This window comes from Brachyhypopomus gauderio, unplaced genomic scaffold, assembly GCF_052324685.1.
Source record: "Brachyhypopomus gauderio isolate BG-103 unplaced genomic scaffold, BGAUD_0.2 sc81, whole genome shotgun sequence".
NCBI classification, from domain to species: domain Eukaryota; kingdom Metazoa; phylum Chordata; class Actinopteri; order Gymnotiformes; family Hypopomidae; genus Brachyhypopomus; species Brachyhypopomus gauderio.
The window spans coordinates 935,429-956,440 of record NW_027506902.1 but is presented as its reverse complement, the minus strand read 5'-3'; the positions used below and the strand labels follow the sequence as shown (position 1 = coordinate 956,440).

General features: G+C 43.3%; 2 protein-coding genes across 6 annotated transcripts in view; one reads left to right on the top strand and one right to left on the bottom strand.

Moving 5' to 3' along the window:
- ddr1 (discoidin domain receptor tyrosine kinase 1) overlaps positions 1–21,012 on the top strand; it is a 41,259-nt gene that overhangs the window by 13,146 nt on the left and 7,101 nt on the right. The window contains 4 exon segments of the mRNA XM_076991137.1: positions 613–772; positions 774–800; positions 6,389–6,638; positions 7,486–7,629. Coding sequence (XP_076847252.1) covers positions 613–772; positions 774–800; positions 6,389–6,638; positions 7,486–7,629 — 581 coding nt within the window.
- Positions 12,101–18,443, bottom strand: LOC143493069 (uncharacterized). Of its 5 annotated transcripts, XM_076991179.1 has the most exons (9): positions 18,300–18,443; positions 15,714–15,850; positions 15,577–15,613; positions 14,957–15,144; positions 14,607–14,820; positions 12,872–14,431; positions 12,686–12,778; positions 12,479–12,542; positions 12,101–12,252 (listed from the first exon to the last, which is right to left on the bottom strand). In XM_076991179.1, exons 1-9 carry the CDS (start codon positions 18,318–18,320, stop codon positions 12,140–12,142), a joined length of 2,427 nt encoding a protein of 808 aa, XP_076847294.1. In that variant the 5' UTR covers positions 18,321–18,443; the 3' UTR covers positions 12,101–12,139. The 5 variants fall into 5 exon arrangements, with proteins under 5 accessions (XP_076847294.1, XP_076847292.1, XP_076847293.1 ...); XM_076991177.1 differs by having other exon boundaries at positions 12,686–14,431; XM_076991178.1 differs by having other exon boundaries at positions 12,686–14,431; positions 14,607–14,817.

The following is a 21,012-nucleotide window of genomic DNA, read 5'->3' as shown; positions in this document are numbered from 1 at the left end:
GTTCACTCCAACCTCATGGCAGTCCAGCATTGAATATGGGGTCTGGCCCAGTGATGCCACATGGAACAGTGCCTTAGCGTTGACTGAGTGGCGAACAGTGGTGTCAAAATGATCGCAAGGCACAAATCAGTGAACGCTAGATCTCACCAGACATTGAACTGCAAGTGTAATTGATGCTTTGGCCCAAATCATTTTGTTCAGTATTTCACACCTCACACTGAGCTGAGTAGATGCTCATATTTTAATCTGGCCAATTCATGTTGGGTATGTGAGAGTGCATATCATGATATGTCCGCTTTGAGAAACGTGTGTGTGTGTGTGTGTGGTGTGTGTGTGTGTGTGTGTGTGTGTCAGAGCTGGTACTTGCGATATTTAGCACTCCCAGATGTTTTTAATCAGCCAGAGATTTGCATTAGCTGACCTAAGGCTTTTTTGTGGGGTGGGGGGGGATTGTTCACTCAGCCCAGATTCCTGCAGCTGTGTGTAGTGTGTGTGTGTGTGTGTGTGTGTTTGTGTAGTCTGATGATGTATGTATGGGAAATGTCTGTGTGTCATATGCGTGTATTTCACGGTTGTGCAATTTTAATTATGATGTCTTAAATGTGTCCCCAGGGTGGTGTTTGGCGGCCTGGGCCAGCTGTGTGACGGAGTGTTGGGTGGGGATGATTTTGTTGAGAGCAAGGAGCTCCGGGTGTGGCCCGGCTACGACTACGTGGGCTGGAGTCGGGAGGCACTGGGCCAGCCCACCGTCGACATCGAGTTCCATTTCGAGAAAAACACGCATTTTTCACACCATGCAGGTGAGTGTTTCTTGGCTCACTCCTGCCTAGACCACTGTTATCACTTTTAATGACATACCGTTGCTGGTGCCAGGACCAGTGATGCCTCCCAGGAACTCTGGAGCACGGAGGAACAGACTAACCCTAACCCACGTTTCCACTGGGTGGAGAGCTGAGCTAGCACATGTCTAGTGTGGTCAAGGCCTCACTCACAACACTCAGAACAGGCGCAAGAAACAACACAAGAGAATGAACTCTCCTGTGCGTGGGGTGCTTCTACATAATGATTAGGTGCAGGTGTGCTGCTTATTATATTAGGTTATGAATGGATACATAGTGTTTTGCCAAAAGTATACGCTCACCTTCCTTGACTCACAAATGAGAAATGAGCTTAAGTGACATCCCATTCCTAATCCATAGGGTTCAATGCGGCTAGAACAGCTTCAACTCTTCTGGCAAGGCTGTCCACAAGGTCTAGGAGTGTGTTTATGGGGATTTTTTGACCATTCTTCCTAGAAGCACATTTGTGAGGTCACGTACTGATGTTTAACAAGAAGGCCTAGTGCTCAATCTCCACTCTTAATTCATCCCAAAGGTGTTCATTCGAGTTGAGGTCAGGATTCTGTGCAGGCCAGTCAAGGTCATCCACATCAGACTCTGCCATCCATGTCTTTATGGACCTTGCTTTGTGCACTGGTGCACAGTCATGTTGGAAGAGGAAGGGGCCAGCTCCAAACTGTTCCCACAAAGTTGGGAACATGGAATTGTCTAAAATGTCTTGGTATGCTGAAGCATTCAGATTTGCTTTCACTGGAACTAAGGGGTCAAACCCAGCTCCTGAAAAACAACCCCACACCATAATCCCCCCCTCCACCAAACTTTACACTTGGCACATTGCAGTCAGACAAGAACCGTTCTCCTGGCAACTGCAAAACCCAGACTCGTCTATCAGATTGCCAGAAAGTCAAAGTCAAGTTTATTTATATAGTGCTTTTTACAACACGTCTCAAAGCAGATTTACAATTGTATGTGTCCAGATCCCTACTGAGTAAGCCAGAGGCGACAGTGGCAAGGAACAACTCCCTAAGATGGCAGGAAAGAAACCTTGGAAGGACCAAGACTCAAAAGGGAACACATCCTCCATTGGGTGGCCCTCTAACAGAAGTCCATATTTATAGTTCTTCAAATATAGTTATAGTTGTAATTCCAAGCCGAGTAGTCACAGTCCCCTCTAGGACGTGGTCTGGTTTGCCAGTGGATGCCAAGGCATTGGCACACCTCCTAGGTGCTTGTATGGAATTGTCTTTGGCAATATGCAACCAAGATATAAGATACATGTTGACTATGTGAACATCAATTTAAACAAAAATTACAGTCAGCAAAGGTTCTACATTATTGTGCAGTAATTCTTTGAGTAGATGAGTTGGTATGGAATCTAGTATGCATGTGGAGGGTTTGGCAGATTTTACCAATGAAATAAGCTCCTTGCAACCAATTGGGTAAAACAACTCCAAAAGGGCATCAGAGCTGACCAGACACCTGATCTGATACAGGGTCTGATATAGCATGACAAATTTTTTCTCTGCTGCACTGGGATTAGGGATTCAATTTGGTCATGATTCCTAATTAGGCTAGATACATTTTAAATAGGAGTCTTTGAGAAGCGTGATTCGTCACACCAGAAAACCCACCTCCACTGCTCTGAAGTCCAGTGGTGGCGAGCTTTACACCACTGCATCCAATGCTTTGCATTGCACTTGGTGATGTATGGCTTGGATACAGCTGCTCGACCATAGAAACCCATTCCATGAAACTCTGTTCTTGAGCTAATCTAAAGGCCATGTGAAGTTTGGATGTCTGTAGTGATTGACTCTGCAGAAAGTTGGTGACCTATCACAGTTCCATACTGGAAAACAGTCTGCATGCCGAGGTGCTTAATTTTATACACCTGTGACCATGGAAGTGATTGGAACACCTCATCCCAATAATTTGGATAGTGAGCAAATACTTTTGGCAATTGAGTGTATGAAGCTCCAACTTCTGTTCATCTGCAGATGAAATATTGTCAGTTATAAGGAAATGAAGTGAAACGGCAAATCTCTGGAAGATGGCAACTAAACATCTAAAGTGTCAGCCAGGCTCCACCCACTGGGTGTGTGGGGTTCTTCACCCAGAACAACACCACCTCCCCACTAATATCTCTAAAACATTGGATGGCGTGTAACTTTCTAGCACTAAATCCCGATAAAACAGAATTAATAATAGCTGGGTCTAGGGCTGCGAGAGACAAGATACATAATGTAGCATTGAATCTACATTCTTTTACTATAACCCCCAGCGCAGAGGTAAAGAACTTGGGCGTCACAATAGACCCAGATCTCTCGTTCGATACACATATTAATAATATAACTAGGGTATCGTTCTTTCACTTGCGCAACATTGGCAAAATTAGAAACATATTAAATATTAGTGATGCAGAAAAACTAATCCATGCATTCATATCCTCTCGTTTAGATTATTGCAACAGTCTCCTAGCTGGATGCTCTGGTAAATCGATAAACAAACTCCAGCTGGTTCAGAACGCAGCAGCACGAGTTTTAACAAAAACTAAAAAGTTTGATCACATTAGTCCCGTACTATCGTCATTACACTGGCTGCCAATTAGATTCCGTATTGACTATAAAATACTTTTATTAACATATAAAACGCTGCATGGCTTAGCTCCAGACTATCTTAGTGAACTTATTGAACAATATAACCCAGCGCGTTCACTTCGCTCGCAGGACGCAGGGTTATTAACTGTTCCTAGGATCAAAAAGATCACAGCAGGTGGAAGAGCCTTTTCTTTTAAAGCTCCACAATTGTGGAATAATCTTCCTGCCTCTATTCGGGACTCAGACACAGTCTCAATGTTTAAAACTCGATTAAAGACTCATCTGTTTAGTTTGGCCTTTGATTAATCTGTTACATAGTTACTACATCTCGTATCTTTTCTCCGAGGTTCACCTGGAGAGTAACATTGCAGTCGGAGCCTACAATACTAGCATCGCTGCTCCGACATGGAATGAAAGCCTGGCGTTCATCAACAGACATTTACAGTGACAATATCAAAACCCAGAACTTTCATTTTTACCTTTACTTAGTCTGATTGTGTGATTTGTGTGTGACTTGTGTATTTGTCTGTATTTTGTGTAATTTGTGTGTTAACGGGCCGCCCAATGGAGGATGGGTTCCCTTTTGAGTCTTGGTTCTCCCGAGGTTTCTTCCTAATCCCCACCATCATAGGGAGTTTTTCCTCGCCACTGTCGCCTTTGGCTTGCTCATTAGGGTTCTGGACCCATAGTATTGTTAACCTTTTAAATCCTGTAAAGCGCTTTGTGACAACATGTGTTGTGAAAAGCGCTATACAAATAAACTTTGATTTGATCTCTCCACCCATCTTACTATGCACTATTGTTTGGGAGGCGTGTTTAATCCTCTTGTGGAAGGCTCCTTAAGACACTGAATCAGTCTGGTGGCTCCAGAATCACAAGTCTGAGCAAATTCAGTCTGAATCTCAAAGGAACCCATAATTCTTTGATCAGGAATCCTGCCTCACATCACAAGGTTTAGAATGAATGTGTTAGGATGGTGTTTGTTTCTGCCTAGAAGCTGAAGATTTCATTAAGTCAGATTTACAAATAAATCTGACGTTCCACCAGACAAGTTCCACCAAACTTGTTTATAGCTTTATGCATTCACTGCTCCACCTCCAGATTTTTTCTCGAAAACTTCCACACTTTAGGTCGCAAGAGTCTCCTAGCTGTGCGAGAGCCACCTTGCCTCGCTGTGAAGGAGCACTGTTGAAAGTTTTGCCCCCACGTCCTCACAGACTGCAGAGAAGTATCATGCTTTCATGCGTCTTGGTTCAGTGAAAAGGAACGCATTACAATATCGATGAGAACCTCATGGAGTTCAGGGCTTATCCACAATGAATGCTAGTGCTTCTCTGTGTAGCATATCCTGCGTGCCTCCGCATTTGGTGAGAGCCTGCAGCTACTAACGGCTAATGTGAAACTGTTAGTGTTCCATTGCAAAAAGATGACTTAATTTCCCCGGTGGACTGGGTGTGTGAGACCCACTCTGCTGTCCATTGTAGTGCTTGTGTCTCATTTGTTTTTGATATGTGCGTATTTGTGTGTGTGCGTGCCCATACCCATTTTCACTGGATCCATCATTTTGATATCCCACTGGGATACTGGGCGGTGGGTGTTATTACGAGGGGGCTGGCCTCCATCTCGGAGATGGCGTCTTGGCGCCTCTGTGTCCCTGCCCACCTCCTCCTCGTTGACTCATCACTCATTGGCTCAGACTTCTTCAGACTCCTCCCCCCTTTTGTGCCGTCTAGCTCCTCACTGTGCATTATTGTGGTGTCTGTTGCCGAGCAGAAGTGGATGAGTCTCATGGTTTCTCCCTCACGCTCTAGGGACTTTTTCCTGGCCTTTGGTGTGCTCACTGGTGGCTTGGACTCGCATTTGACCAGCTCCTTTGTGACAGCAGCTGTTGTAAAAAGCGCTATACCAACAAAATTTGACTTTGACTTTCATTTTCACGTTTGCCAACTGAGATGCTACCGCCCGGCCAGGTCTCAAACACAGGACGCCAGAGTCCAGAGAAAGCGCTCGTCCCAAAAGAGATTTATGGCGCCTTCATGGTGAATTCCGTTTTGAGAAATAACTTTTCCCCTAAGTATTCCCAGAAGTAACTCTTCCTTTCCTGTGCACAGGAATGGCAGCCCTTTTTCCATACACCTTCCTGCCCCATGCGCATCTCCTTAGAAGCTCCTCCTACTTAAACTCTTTTCCTAAACTCAAAGCTTAGACATGCATCTCGGGGGAGGAAGCAGAGGATGTGTATACGTGCACACGTGTGTGTGTGTGTGTGTGCGCTCACGTGTGTCGACTGACTTACGAGGTGTCGTCCTGATGAAATCTGTTCCATTTTAACCCCTCAACAGGTCAGCGTCGTCAAGCACTTTATTTAGGCATGGTTCTTCCACTGGCGTTCGTCGCGTTTGAACATGTGTTTGGATGGATGTTGGCCTTACACACATTAAGTTAATGACTAAGCCATCACGCTAATTGTCCACATGCAACAGATCAGTGTGGTGTTGGTTCCTTTAGCCCCCCCGGCCCGTACGCCTCACTCTTTCTCCGTTGTTCGTCTCCATCTCCCCTCAACGCCGTTCCTGCTTTTTCTCAGCCTGTGTTCACAAATTTGCTCCGACGGCTGAAATCGGAGAGCTGCTCTCCTTTGGGGCACGCAAGCTCCTGCCGCTTTATGGCCAGCCGGCGTGTGCTGGAACAAGAGCACACAAACGTGCCTGGCAGGCTGTCGGCAGCCGCCTTTCAGGCAGGCCGGCGCTCACGACAGGGCCCACGGTTAAACAGCCAGCCAGGGAATGGCGCCGCTGCGCTCTGAAGAGACACGTCTGTCTCGGCCCTCTGGGGAGGGTTGTGTGTGCTCCAGATTGGTAGTTAAGTGGAGATACACAATTTAAGCCCTGTGTGGTCTGTGTGTGTGTGTGTGTGTGTGTGTGTGTGTGTGTGTGTGTGTGTGTGTCCTGGCAGGTCCACAGCAACAACAAACACACTCAGGGCGTGCGTGTCTTCTCCGAGGTGCTGTGCGAGTTCAAGGCGACCCTGCTGAGCCGGTGGGCGGAGCCAGCACTGCGGCTGCAGGTGCCGCTGAGCGACCTGCGGGACCCGTCGTCACGCTGGCTGGCCCTGCCGCTGGGCAGACGCCCCGCACAGATCCTGCGCTGCCGCTTCGCCTTCGCTGATCGCTGGCTGCTCATCAGCGAGATCAGCTTCTACTCTGGTACACTCACACACACACACACCCACACACACCATACACATCCACATATACATACACACACAAATACATCATATACACACCCACACACACCATACACATCCACATATACATACACACAAATACATCATATACACACCCACACACACCATACACATCCACATATACATACACACAAATACATCATATACACACCCACACACACCATACACATCCACACAAATACATCATACACACACACACACACACACACTCCATACACATCCACATATACATACACACACAAATACATCATATATACACACACACACAAATACACCATACTCATCCACACATATACACCATACTCATCCACATATACGTAAACACACAAATACATCATACACATACACACACACAAACAATCACACACACACACAAACAACCACACACACACACACACACACACACAAACAACCACACATAAATACACCATACTCTTCCACATACACACACACACACACAATACATCATACTCATCCACATATACACACATATACACACACACACACACACACACACACAAACATAATACACACAGCCCTCACACATGCACATGGCTGTCACACACCACTCCATACCCACCCACTCTCAAAACATGAACCCAGAGTAGAACTCCCAGTGCACACCCACACACCTCATTTACACAGCACAGAGAAGCAGACCTCACAGTTCAGTATTTCAGCTGATTTTTAATGAACTACAGATTATAGCATTCATGTTATGAATGACACGCTGTGAGCAACTGACACCCCCACACGCTCCACCCCCTCCCTCTCTCCCTCTTTCTGTCTCTCTCTCTCTCTCTCAGAGCCATTTGAGAGCGCGTCCCCATTTCCCTCCGTAGCTGCCCCTCCTGCTTCGTCCGTCACCACCCGTCTCCATCTGCTCACCTCCCCACCTCCAGCCTCTGCCTCTTCCCCCTATACCACCAACCTCACCACACGCCACGCCGGTGAGTCTGCGCCATGCACCTGTGCACTGTGTGTGTGTGGGTTTGAGTGTCCTGTCAGGCTACTTGGTGTGTGTGACTCATGCGGCGCGTGGACCATACACACACACACACACACACACACACACACACGCGCGCGCACACACACACACACACACACACACACACACACACACACACTCTCATCCCATGACTCGGTATGGGCATATTCAATGGAAGTTTGAGTGTTTGGGACTTCCATGTTTTGGGGGTTTTCCATGTTAATGTTGTCATCTATTCGCTGTGTTTGGAGACTGCCAGTGATGCTACAGAGTAGTGCTGGGCGGTATGACCAAACTTCTATATCACGGTATTTTTCGAAATTATATCGGTTTCACAGTACTTGACGGATTTTTGCATGATGTGTTAACTGCATTGATTACTAAAAGAATTACTGCAGTACAGTGGTTGAGTACCCTATTCCACTGTTAGAAAAATGTCTCCACCTAAGTATTACATGTAATACAGTTTTGCATGGCCCCACATGATCAGTTTTCAAATGATGGCACTAAAGTAGTGAATGAATCATTTAGCATGACAGTTGCAGTAAAAATGCAAAACCTTTTATTTAAAACATTTTTCAGACAGCATCAAAACTGTAGGTTCATACAATTTATGTGAACCAGCTACACGTAATATTATAAATTGCACACCAGTTTGTTAATAACAAATGAGGTATTTAGACATAAAGTAGACATGGTTGTTTGTCAGCGGTTGTATTGTAGGGTGACCAAACGTCCGTGTTTCCCGGGACATGTGCGTATTTCACGTCCTGTCCCATATGTTTTTTTTTTTTTTTAAGTGAGGAAATGTCCTGGTTTTTAAATGACCTTCATTGGACCATTAAAATTTACAGGCACTAGGACACTGCGCATGGCTGCGCTTGGTTTATACTTGTCGCAACCACCGCGAGGGTCCGTGCGCCAAAAATGACGTAATCACTGTTGCTCCGCGAGGGCCCCGCGCGCTGGTGCTTTGCGCACCTCCCCAACGCTCCAAGGTGTCCTGGTTTTCCCAAATGGTAATATGGTCACCCTATTGTATTGTACTGAAAAGTCCCAAATATCTTTAGTTAAATAACATTTAAATAACAAATAACATTTAAACAAATAAATAATAAGAGTGGTTGAATACTGATGAGACGGTACCATCTCTTTTAATGTGATAAAAAGCAAATAATTTCGAATCATTTCGACCATATGTGTATTTGTATAAATATGTAAGTTAATTAAACTGAAGGTGCTGGAAAATACTGAAAATGGACCTTGAAAGTAGTGTACAAGTGCTTGAATTCCACCTTGTAAAGGTGTATGAACCCTGCAAATATAACTTGGCGTAAAACACAGCGCTGAAGAGCGGAATGCGCAAAGTTACAAAAATTGAAGGTGTCGCGATAGCGGAGCCACTGCGATTGCGTCATTTTTGCCGCGCAGACCCTCGTGCCAGTCGCAACGCGTCAAGTATAATTTGTGGTTCAAAACGTCCCTCGTTTTCATCAAGATAGATTTGCACTCTGTTGCATGTGTGCTTAGTGGCACAGCAATAAAAAGCATCCCTTGAGAAACAATTAACGCCGGTTTATGAAAATTTCTTATGATAACAAACATAAACACCGGTTTTCGGTGCGAACCGGTATACCGCCAGCACTACAGAGGATCCAGGATGTTGGATGCCCAGGCTTACAGTGGTCAAAGCAGCTCTCGCCCCCACTAAACCTTAGGGAATCCTTTATGTCCAGCAGATGGCGACGTCAAGCAAATTCTCTGTATTCATTCCAAAGGTGGATTGGAAAGCCATGTGCACTATTATAAAAATGCCATCATTAGCTAGCACCTCTGGCCTGGGGTATTACATTACTCCTGAGACTTGTTCTACCCCCCCCCCCCCCTCTCTCTCTCTCAACCCCCCACACCCTTTCTGTGACTCTGGTGGACAGACGTTTAAGAAGTTCTCTCTTAAGCTCAAGCATATGGCCAGACTGTCTGAGAAATGCATTTAAAATCTCACTGTTTGTGGTGGATGTGTGCAGTCTGTGGACATGGTGCTAATACATCTGCTGTTCCACATGATTGAGTGTCAGGAGATCTACTCATTACCTGTAACACTCCGAGTGAGGTTGGGCTATAATGTCATGGAAACGGCCAACCCTCAGTCTGTTAGACTAGTAACGTGTGTGTCTGTGTGTGCAGCAGTGCAGTGTGTATGCGTGTCTGTGTGTGTGTGTGTGTGTGTGTGTGTGTGTGTGTGTGTGTGTGTGTGTAGCAGTGCAGTCATATGAGCTGGGGGGTATTCCAGAAAGCGGCTTTAACAAACTCTAAACTTAACCCTGAACTCTGAGTTGTCTTACCCCGATCTGACATACTCAGAATTTTTGGTTCCAAAACGGCTGATCGGAGTTAAAGTAATCAGGGTCGCTCAACTCTGAGAAGGTTGACCCAGACAGAAGCGCGTTCACGCATAACTATGAAAGGCATTCTTAATGGAACGCAGATAAATAGGATTTATCATTGACTTAAACGCGAAAATCAGCCGAGCATCGTATTTCATACCACTGTAGCTTGAAGTATTAATGACTGCGTATGCAGAATATATAGATATTATTAAACGTAAATGTAATACTGCGGTAGCTGAGAGAAAGGCAGTCAGCATGTCAAAAAATTGCCAACAGAGTTAATGCGTGAGTGAAAATGATATTTTTATATTTAGCAGAAGGGCGCGATTATATTATTATTTTCTCCACCTTTATAATACTGTATTGAGTTTTTAAATATTTTTTTAATTGAACACTTACTAATTCCAGGTCTAATCTGAGTGGTGTGAAACACACATGGCATCCGATAAAAATGAAGTATAAGAATATTGTACAAAGTGGTATGGCTGTACATAACTATATCTTATTCTTAAAATATATTCTAAAATATATTTATTTACAGGAAACATAACAGTGAATTTGACTGTAATGTATATTAAAAGGTTACAGGGTGGATGGTGGGGTGGGGTGGGTGGTGGTGCATGATTTAATGTGGAAAGCAGTGATTGCAGATGGAGTCTCTGACAACTGCACCATCTCTGTTGTCACCCACATGCATGTAAGGTTCCTCATCTGTGGGCATGTCAGAGATGGTAGGCTGTCACTCTTCCTGGATGGTTGCAATGTTGTGTAATACCACATATGCCATTATTATGTGGCACACCCTATCAGGGGTAACTCTGAGCCCCTTCAGGCACAGGAACCTGGCCTCGAGGATTCCTAGGGTAATTTCAATTCTTGCCTTGGTTTTGCTGTGGGCCTGATTGTATTGGGACTGTGGTCCAGGTGCAGGATCTGAATAGGGAGTCATGAGGTATAGGGCAGGCAGGGATACCCTCTGTCTCCATGAAGGAGGCCGTCATAGTGTCCTATAATCACACTAGGGTTTGAAATGATTTAACTATTACACTGTATGTGAAGAACTAGCATAACTACCTCAGGCCTACCCTGTTCAAATTTGTTGTACAGTGTGGAATCATGCATGGATCCTGGCCATCTGGTTTCAACATTTGTGATGAGGTGGGAAGCATCACATAGGATCTTGATGGGGAGAACGGTCAGTTACAATAGCTACGTTATTTTTGGAAAATGTGAGAAAATATTACTTGCATATTAATTTGGAACACAGTGTAAAGTGATTTCGTTTCCACTGCTTACTAATAGTAGTCAATACATATATGAATACTGAATATGATTACAGAAAGACTGAATATACATTTTGCCCCGACACTGGAGTTTTAGTGTTGACGGCACAGGTTCAGTTTACCATCTTGATAAATTCAAATGATTTTTAAGTATATAATATTTTTCATTCAGTTCACAGAAGTTTCCTTTTGACGGAAAGAGGTTTCCTTTTTGTGTGAGAGGCGTTAACTGTGCAGCTTCTTGGCTAAATAAAAGCCATTGCTCGCCAGCGTTACAGGCAAATACCTTCCTGAGGTGATTGAGCTCAGGGAGATGTAAGCTTTATTATCCTTTCATACATCCTTTTTTCTGTAAATCACCATAGACCTTGCTTAACAAACTGCTATACAAATTAGGTTCATTATTTCATTTGTTTAGATAAGATTGTCTCTATTTCTCTATGAGATGATGGGGTCCAACTAGAATATTATTGGTAGTTATTATGCTATTTGGGGGTGAGGATGCTGCTGTGCAGTACTGTTATTACTGAATTTTGTCTTTTCAACCGTTGTTAGGCTTGAAATCATCCGTTCAATCTGCCAACAATAGTCATGCATATTGCCTTCTACCAAGTCTGTTTCGTAGAAGCTTCTGTACAAGAAGTTTCTGTACAATAAAAATGGGAATTGTACCATAATGAATAAGAAGTCTAGCCCTTTAATGTCACGTGTAACCATGTAGGTGTCACAAATAAGCAGTCTGTTTTTCTTTTTTTTTTCATTTTATTTGAATAACATTTTTAAATTCCAGCAATATCACCTAAGTAGGTGATTCCCCTGATTTTCTGCAGATCTTGGTAAAAGCTGTTGCCAGTCTGGTACGCAACGACTTTCTCCTGATCTTAGGGATGGTCTTGTCAGAGGTGGATGGTGCTACAAAAGAGGAAAGGAAATAGTTGTCAAAGGAAGTAGACGGTGTGAGAGGGATGCTGTGTGTAGTCTTCCATGCTGTTGTCATTATTGTTGTTCATGCCTTATTAGTTGTGCAGCATGAAAGACTACTAAACCATGGAACACAACTAAACCATGGACCCCTCACTTCTTTATGTACAATACTGTCATCAACTCAACTTCACTATAGAAATACTAAAACACGTACCATCTGGAATATGTTTGTCCACCACCTGGTCCTCTGTGTGAAAACGCACTTTCTTTGTCCATTTCTTAACAAAGAGCAGAAAATTTGATAAAAATCATTCAAAATATGATTCTGACAGTAGCATAAATATATGGTTGAAAATCATTCAGAAAAGCAGAGTCTAAAGCTAATGGTGTGACTGGGAATAAAGACATTTTAAAAACATACCTTGAATCTCAGCTTCAGAAATCTTGGAAACCTGAACCACCGACAAGAAGATTTCTTCTTCTGCAGAGCAGAGCCAGTATGGTCCTGTTCTGACTGAGAGGTGGTGTTGCCAGTGAGGTCACTGATCACAGTGTGGGCAATCACAGCTGACAGCTCAAAGCAGCATCGCTGTTGTGACTGCCTCACCTCCAAGTCAGCCTCCCTCACGGATGGGCTTCCAAAAGAGTAGCGCTCAAAGAAAGACACAGTGTCAGGCTTGGTGCAGGTTTTCAGACCAAGGCATTGTTGGAGAAGCTGTTCTGTAGCTGTCTTCACAAAGCTCCTCACGATGCCTGACTGGAGTGCCTCATTGGAGAGGTCAGTATCTGACAACACTGACAGAGTCTCCCCGCAGCTCATTTGTGCTCTTTCTTGGTCCAGAGCCGCAATCCTTCCCAGCATTAAGTTCCCCACTATAGGGATGAGCTCCTGGGAAGACTGCCTGAGGGAGTCTATGGAGAGTATGCTTTCCAGTGCTTTCCAGGAACACTCAGACTTCTCATTTTGCTTAAGGGGACCACTGCTGATCAATTTCTCAGCAATTACTTCAAAACTGTCTACAGTTATGAAGTCACTGAGGGCTTCTAAATGAATGTCAGATGAGGTTAACATCGGCCTCATGCATAAAACCTCCAGCCTTTCCTTCAGAGATGTTAAAAAATCCCTTGCTATTAGTTGTCCAGGAATGTGCACTTCAGAGAATGGAAGCACTGACAACATGCATTCAATAATGCTCTTTGTGATGTTTTTCGCGTTCAGCAGTAGGTTGTAGCACTTACTGCCACTGGATTGGGCTGCCATAATTACATCAGCCCTGATGAGGAGGTTTGTCACCAAAGCATCTTTAAGTTTAGCCTGGGTGGACCTCAGGACCTTTTCTGATACCAGCTGCACTTGAGATTTGTACAGTGCTGGGTCAGTGGATGGATGAGCTATCTTTAACAAATCCTCCTCAAAAGAGCTTCTGAGTGCATCGGTAATTCCATTTACAATCGATACTGCTGAATCAAAGGCATTACTTTTGAGGGAAGCTTCAGAAACTGGAGGTGAGCTCAAATCTGCATTTTTGAAGATTGACACCTGGGATACTTTTGTGAGCTCTGAGGTAACACTCATAATGACATTGCTAACCCTCTTGGAAGCCTCGAGCTGGAAAGTCTCACAGGACATACTGAAGAGCCCATGTGTGTTCACCTTATTATTGAACATGCCCATGTTATGATCTTCATTTGTGCTGCTGAAAATGATACTCTCCAAGATCCTTTCAGAACGGGGTCTCGGCTTGCTGTACTCCAGCAACTGCATAATCCGGTCAATTGAGGATGAGGTTTTGCCACTCAGAGCTGCAGAGCTGATGTGTTTAGACACAGCCTGTAGGAAGTCCCACAGGGGTCTGTCTGAGACATCTCCAGCAACATCATTTGATGTTCCCTCACTGCAGACGCTCAACATGTGCTCAACAGTTGCACCTACTGTTGCCGATGTGACCAAAGGCAGCAACTCATCCAGCTCGTCATGAATGTGTGTGGGGAAACCTCGAATGTCACTTGACCAGCTTGTGATTATGCAAAATTCCAGAAAACCCAGCATTCTGGTCATAACTCCAAGCATCAGATGGTGGGCAACGTACTCAATGTGGCTTACAGACAGTCTAACACTTTCATAGAGGTCAGAAGTGCAATAAATCTCCCGAAGAGATGAGTTCATCTAGAGTAACAACATGTGCAAGAGCAGTAAACAAGATTGTAGTCACTGATCACTCGCCTTGGTCTCACACTGCATATATTGCTAATGGATATATAAACACATCAACTATGGAGGAAAACATGACTAATAATAAAAATAATAGAATAAATGAACTAAAACATTTTTAGCCCTTCACCTGTTTTAGGGAGTCATCCACAATAGCGGACATGACGCTGATGGTCTCTTTCATATCGAGATAACGTTTTGTCTCAGGTGGCAACATATTCATAATGGCCCTCGTGACCTCTCCGTGGATCAGGCTGAAGATCTTGTCCTTTGAGATGTCAAAGATGACCCCGAGAGGCTCTGGCAGAGATGCTGTGCTGCTTCTTGAGGCCACATCACACCTGCTGAAATTAAAGTTTCCCAATAAACTATAAAACTAAAAAAAATACAATTAAGCCAAAACCGTTAAACTCAGTGCTTGTGGACTGAGTTTAACTGAGTAAATAACTCAGCATATTAATACTCCAAATGAATACTCACCACCAACCTTCTGAATCATGTGTCTTTCCATGCTCCACCTCATGAGGGCTGCTGGAGATGCAGATTCCTGCTGAGGACCTCACCCCTAACAGGCCTGACTCAAAACCTGGAGCAACCACCTCCTTCACAGCTACTTTCACCCATGCTGAGATTTTTTCCAGCACGTCAATGAAATCCTCCATTTTCATCTAGTTAGGTTAAAGCCAAGTCTAAAACGTTAATCAGTATCCAAAAGCTTTTTTTTTTAACCTTAAGCTGATTATTTCTTTAAATGCCAATGCAAAGAACGTGTACCATTATGAACAGGGCTTAATTTGAGCCAGATCCTGCCGGAACAGGATCCGGGAACTCTTTAATTTTGAAGCGTGCATTCTGGGAACTCTGCCTCGATCCGGTAAAATATTATACCACCAGTGTAACAATTTACGCTTGCGTTCCGGCAACGTTTGATTTACAAATTAATCCCTGGTTATGAAGGTCTGACCAGACATGGCCAAAGGCTCATGTTGCTATGGTAACTCCTACCCTGATTTGTACTGTGTTTTGTTCTACCAGTAAACACAGACAGACATACAGGTAGATAGGAAGACAGAGAGACAGATTCGTAGATTCGTACTCACATTGCATGGCAGTGTGTTCCTCAGCTCTTGCCAATGTCTGGGGGAAAAAAAAAAAGTGTTACATTGTCACCTAGTTTAATCTTCCAGCACATGTATGTAAAGATTGAGTATGTGATGTGTGGAGAGTGAGTACTTACTCTTCAGTTAGAACAGCTGGATTAGTCCCAGAGGTGGATACGAAGTTCCCACATGGAGAAAAGTCTTTCTTTGCCTGCTTGCTTTTCACGCTGGGGGCAGACACATCACGGCCCTCAGCAGGAAGCTCTTCTGCAGTCTGTAGTAGAGAAAATGAAGAAAAAAAGACTTTTAATGAGTCGTTCCTGATTACCAATTTAGCATTTCTCAAAATCCTCCACAAGGTGACGTTATTAGAATTGTTGTGTATGCGCTAAAAAGGGAGGAAACTAGTGACGCTTTATGAGAGTGTCCCATAGAAAACGGTAGATTTTCTCATGCAGGCCTATATATAAACGTACTGACAGGGGTAAACATAGCATGAAGTAATAATTGACGACATTGTTTTTCCCTTCATAATACATCTTCTCCTTGACTGACTGCAGTTATGAATCTGTCTAGACTCCACTAACACGGGGGTGGGGGGGGCGTACATCATATTTTGAAAGCCAACGTGTTGATTTTGGTTCATGAATAGATTAATTTCTGGGTAACTAACGATCGCGGAATTACGGAAGCCCATTCCCGCCACCTGAAAAAAAAAAAAAACAGCACATTTTTTTTTCCTCATTATTAAGTAAATTGCTATCTCATTATTTCGAGATACTAAGTCATTATTTCGATATACTAAGTCATTATTTTGAGATACTCAGTCGTTATTTCGAGATACTATCTCGAAATAATGACTTAGTATCTCAAAATAATGACTTAGTATCTCAAAATAATGAGGTATCAATTTACTTAATAATGAGAAAATATATATATGTGCTGTTTTTTTTTATTTTAGGTGGCGGGATTGGGCTTCCATACGGAATAAAGAAAATGTTGTGCATAAGAATTTTTAAAGTTTAGTAGTGGGCCAGTAGCAGCCTTATGTTAAGATGTGTGATACCCTAAAGACCAACAAATAACGTAATTCCACGCCACAATTGAATTTCGGAAACTGCACTGAATACTTCACAATCATTAATTAGCGATATGTTCATGAGCTAGGCCTATGTATTGCTTTCTAATGTGTATTTCTAAATAAAACCATGCGTGTTATACAGCCCTTCTATCTTAAAGTAGGCTACATTATGCGTTAAGCACGTTGTAGAATGCTACCCTTTTCTGTGAAGATAATACAGGCTGCGCACATCCGCTCAGACAGGATATGGGGAATACGAACATTTTATAATTTTGATTTTTTTTTTCAACCCCGCTGGACTCTCAAGGAGAGAATATTAATCGATCTTAATAATGACCTCAGATGGTTAATAACCAATATTAATTGGTTACACATCTTCAATCTTCTAAATCTGTATCACTGCGGACGCGTTGCCAAGCAACGGCATATACACACACAAGACATTTTCGTATCTGTGCTTAAACAACATGCAAAAATTAATCAAATGGATGCCTTTAACATAACGTTTGACCTGCAGCCAGTTTGGACAGACTCAGAAAAGAGTGTGACTCCACACTTACATCAAATTCTGAACCTACAATTACCACAAAAACGATTAGGTCGACTGTACGGACTGGCTCTTGACTGACTTTTCAAGATCACTTGGAGAGAGATTAGAACCTTGGCGGGGGTGGCGAGCGTAAATTGGACACAAATTAAGTATTATATCGCGATCGATTGCTCGCCAGATATAATGGCGTCAGAGCGAACTAGTAACTCATTGAATCATAGATATGGATCAGAGGTAAATAAACTAGATTTTTTTTTCGGCGTGAGAAATCGGATGTGTGGCGTGAGAGCGTGCAGAAAGTGTTGGTGTACGTCACCTGACGGCATGTGTTTGGACTGTGGTAAGAAATGGGACAGCGCGATCCATCGCTATATGGCTGTTTTAATTAATACATAAGAATATTTCAAGCACTAAATTTAATTAATTCAATTCATATTAGGATTGAGGGCGGGGGCGACAGAAATGTGTATGTAGCGGGCGGGTGCGGGATTAAAACAAAAATCAATTTTTTGGCGGGAGCGGGAGGCAATGTCTAGTGCAGGAGTGGCCAACCTGCGGCTCTTTGCCTGGTTTCATGCGGTTCCCCAGCCGGTCCGAACTCTCACCGGTTACCTCATCAGCTCTGAGGGCGACACACTGCTACACCTTCGTGGTGCGCGGTTTGTTTACAAGCCTAGCGAGCCGCTAATACTTTTAAAACCGGCGTAGTGGAAAACACGCATTTGACTGTCTTCACACGCTCACACGAGTTACTAATTCGCCAACTACTGGCGATCCATCGATCGCGATATAATAGTTATTTTTTGTCCATTACACCCCCGTCAACAATTTACACTCGCCACCCCGTCAACAAAAAAAATCTCTGGCGGATTGGCCACCCCTGGTCTAGTGTCTACAACCAAATCACAGCCGTGATGTTATCCGCGATAATAAACTCCCTCTCGTGTACTATTGCTTAAATCACTGTTGCTACAAAGCAACTTTAGAGAACTGTCTCGACGTGGAATGGAATTTTCAATAAATAGACTGAGAAGTTAATTTACTCGGACTAAAGTGAGATTATGAAACCAGCTCAAAGGAACATCAACTTACCCTCCTCATTTGTTTACTCATGATCACTTGGAATCACTCTCCTTTACTCGCACAATGAAATCCTGTAGTCCTTCAACCGCAGTGATGATTAAAGCATCTGTGGTTTAAATGCTGTGTGGCGACTTTTATAGGGTCTCCTGCATTGTGACGTCATATGCTGTGTTGTCATAGTGACGCAGTTGGATAATAACTAAAACCATATATGTAATGCTGCAGGCCGTAGCCCCGGTGGGCGTGAGTAAAGGGCGGAGCATGTGTCAATCATTTTTGATTGCAGCCAATCAGATACTAGACTTTCGTTGTCAATCAATTTTTATTAAGCTAATTATCAGCCAGAGTTAGCTGTCAATCATTTTTTACTGTAGTAATTTCTTTGAGATATTGACTTGATAAGTAGGTTACCATTCGCGCTTGTCACAGCGGTTAAATTACCGGCGCTTTGGCACTTCTAGTGTTAAATCTAACAGTGCTAAAATTACTCTTTGGGAGTGAAAATTAACTCGGAAATGTTTAACTCTGAAAATTTAACACTCCAGTTTTTGCTGTGTAGGAGAGGACGTAAACGCCATTGGTTGCAGTAAAAAAATGTCTAAAGTCATGGCTCTTCTAATGTTTTTATTCAACTACTTTTGTGTAAGAGCAGCATATACTTCTGTTTAAAGAACTTCACCGTGCAGTTTCCGCCTTCTTTTGGCAGATCTGTTAAGATGATTGGCTGCAGTAAAAAATGATTGACACATGCTCCGCCCTTTTCCCACGCCCACCGGGGCTCCAGCCTGCAGCATTACCCTTCTCACTAAAACTGCTGATTGGCCGAGTCTTCAAGGGCAAATAACATTGGGCTGGCCCATGTTAATCTTAGTTTGGGCCGGGACATGCATCACACCCACTCTGGCCCTGGGGGGTATTCCAGAAAGCGGGTTTAACAAACTCTAAACTTAACCCTGAACTCTGAGTTGTCTTACCCCGATCTGACATACTCAGAGTTTTCGGTTCCAAAACAGCTGATCGGAGTTAAAGTAATCAGGGTCGCTCAACTGAGTAGGTTGACCCAGACAGAAGCGCGTTCACGCGTAACTATGAAAGGCATTCTTAATGGAACGCAGATAAATAGGATTTATCATTGACTTAAACACGAAAATCAGCCGAGCATCGTATTTCATACCACTGTAGTTTGAAGTATTAATGACTGCGTATGCAGAATATATAGATATTATTAAACGTAAATGTAATACTGCGGTAGCTGCTAGAGAAAGGCAGTCAGCATGTCAAAAAATTGCCAACAGAGTTAATGCGTGAGTGAAAATGATATTTTTATATTTAGCAGAAGGGTGCGATTATATTATTATTTTCTCCACCTTTATAATACTGTATTGAGTTTTTAAATATTTTTTTAATTGAACACTTACTAATTCCAGGTCTAATCTGAGTGGTGTGAAACACACATGGCATCAGATAAAAATGAAGTATAAGAATATTGTACAAAGTGGTATGGCTGTACATAACTATATCTTATTCTTAAAATATATTCTAAAATATATTTATTTACAGGAAACATAACAGTGAATTTGACTGTAATGTATATTAAAAGGTTACAGGGTGGATGGTGGGGTGGGTGGTGGTGCATGATTTAATGTGGAAAGCAGTGATTGCAGATGGAGTCTCTGACAACTCCACCATCTCTGTTGTCACCCACATGCATGTAAGGTTCCTCATCTGTGGGCATGTCAGAGATGGTAGGCTGTCACTCTTCCTGGATGGTTGCAATGTTGTGTAATACTACATATGCCATTATTATGTGGCACACCCTATCAGGGGTAACTCTGAGCCTCTTCAGGCACTGGAACCTGGCCTCAAGGATTCCTAGGGTCATTTAAATTCTTGCCCTGGTTTTGCTGTGGGCCTGATTGTAGCGGGACTGTGGTCCAGGTGCAGGATCTGAATAGGGAGTCATAAGGTAGGCCTAGGACAGGCAGGGATACCCTCTGTCTCCATGAAGGAGGCCGTCATGTCCTATAATCACACTAGGGTTTGCAATGATTTAACTATTACACTGCATGTGAATAACTAGCATAACTACGTCAGGCCTACTTTGGGCTACTCTATTCAGATTTGTTGTACAGTGTGGAATCATACACGGATCCTGGCCATCTGGTTTCAACATTTGTGATGAGGTGGGAAGCATCACATATGATCTTGATGGGGAGAACGGTCAGTTCAATTCAACTTTATTGTCAGTATGCTGAAACAGGGTTGTACAGCACAACGAAACACTTTTGGGCTAGACTTCAGTGCAATTACATACTACAAAGTATCACAGCAGCAATTACATACAACATGGTGCAGGACAACATAGTGCAAGACGGTCATGGTGCAAGCCAGGCAATAGACATTAAATAAACAAGGTAAAAAAAATGTAAAATAGATAACAGTATAAGGTATGAAATATAAAAATATACGTACAGTATGTATAGTGTGTGTGAGTGGGTGTGAGGTAGGTAAATGGGACATGGATAAAGTGCATGGTGCCAAAGGGCTGGTGGACTGGTCTCTGGACTGGTGGCAAATCTGAGATAGTCAGGGGGAGGTAAGTCTATATATGTCCAGTTTGAGGGAAAGTGGCTGATTTTTGTTACCATTAGAGTTAAGTACATTATTCATTAAGTATTATAAAGGTTAGTACCTGTACATGTACACCTGTACATGGATGGAT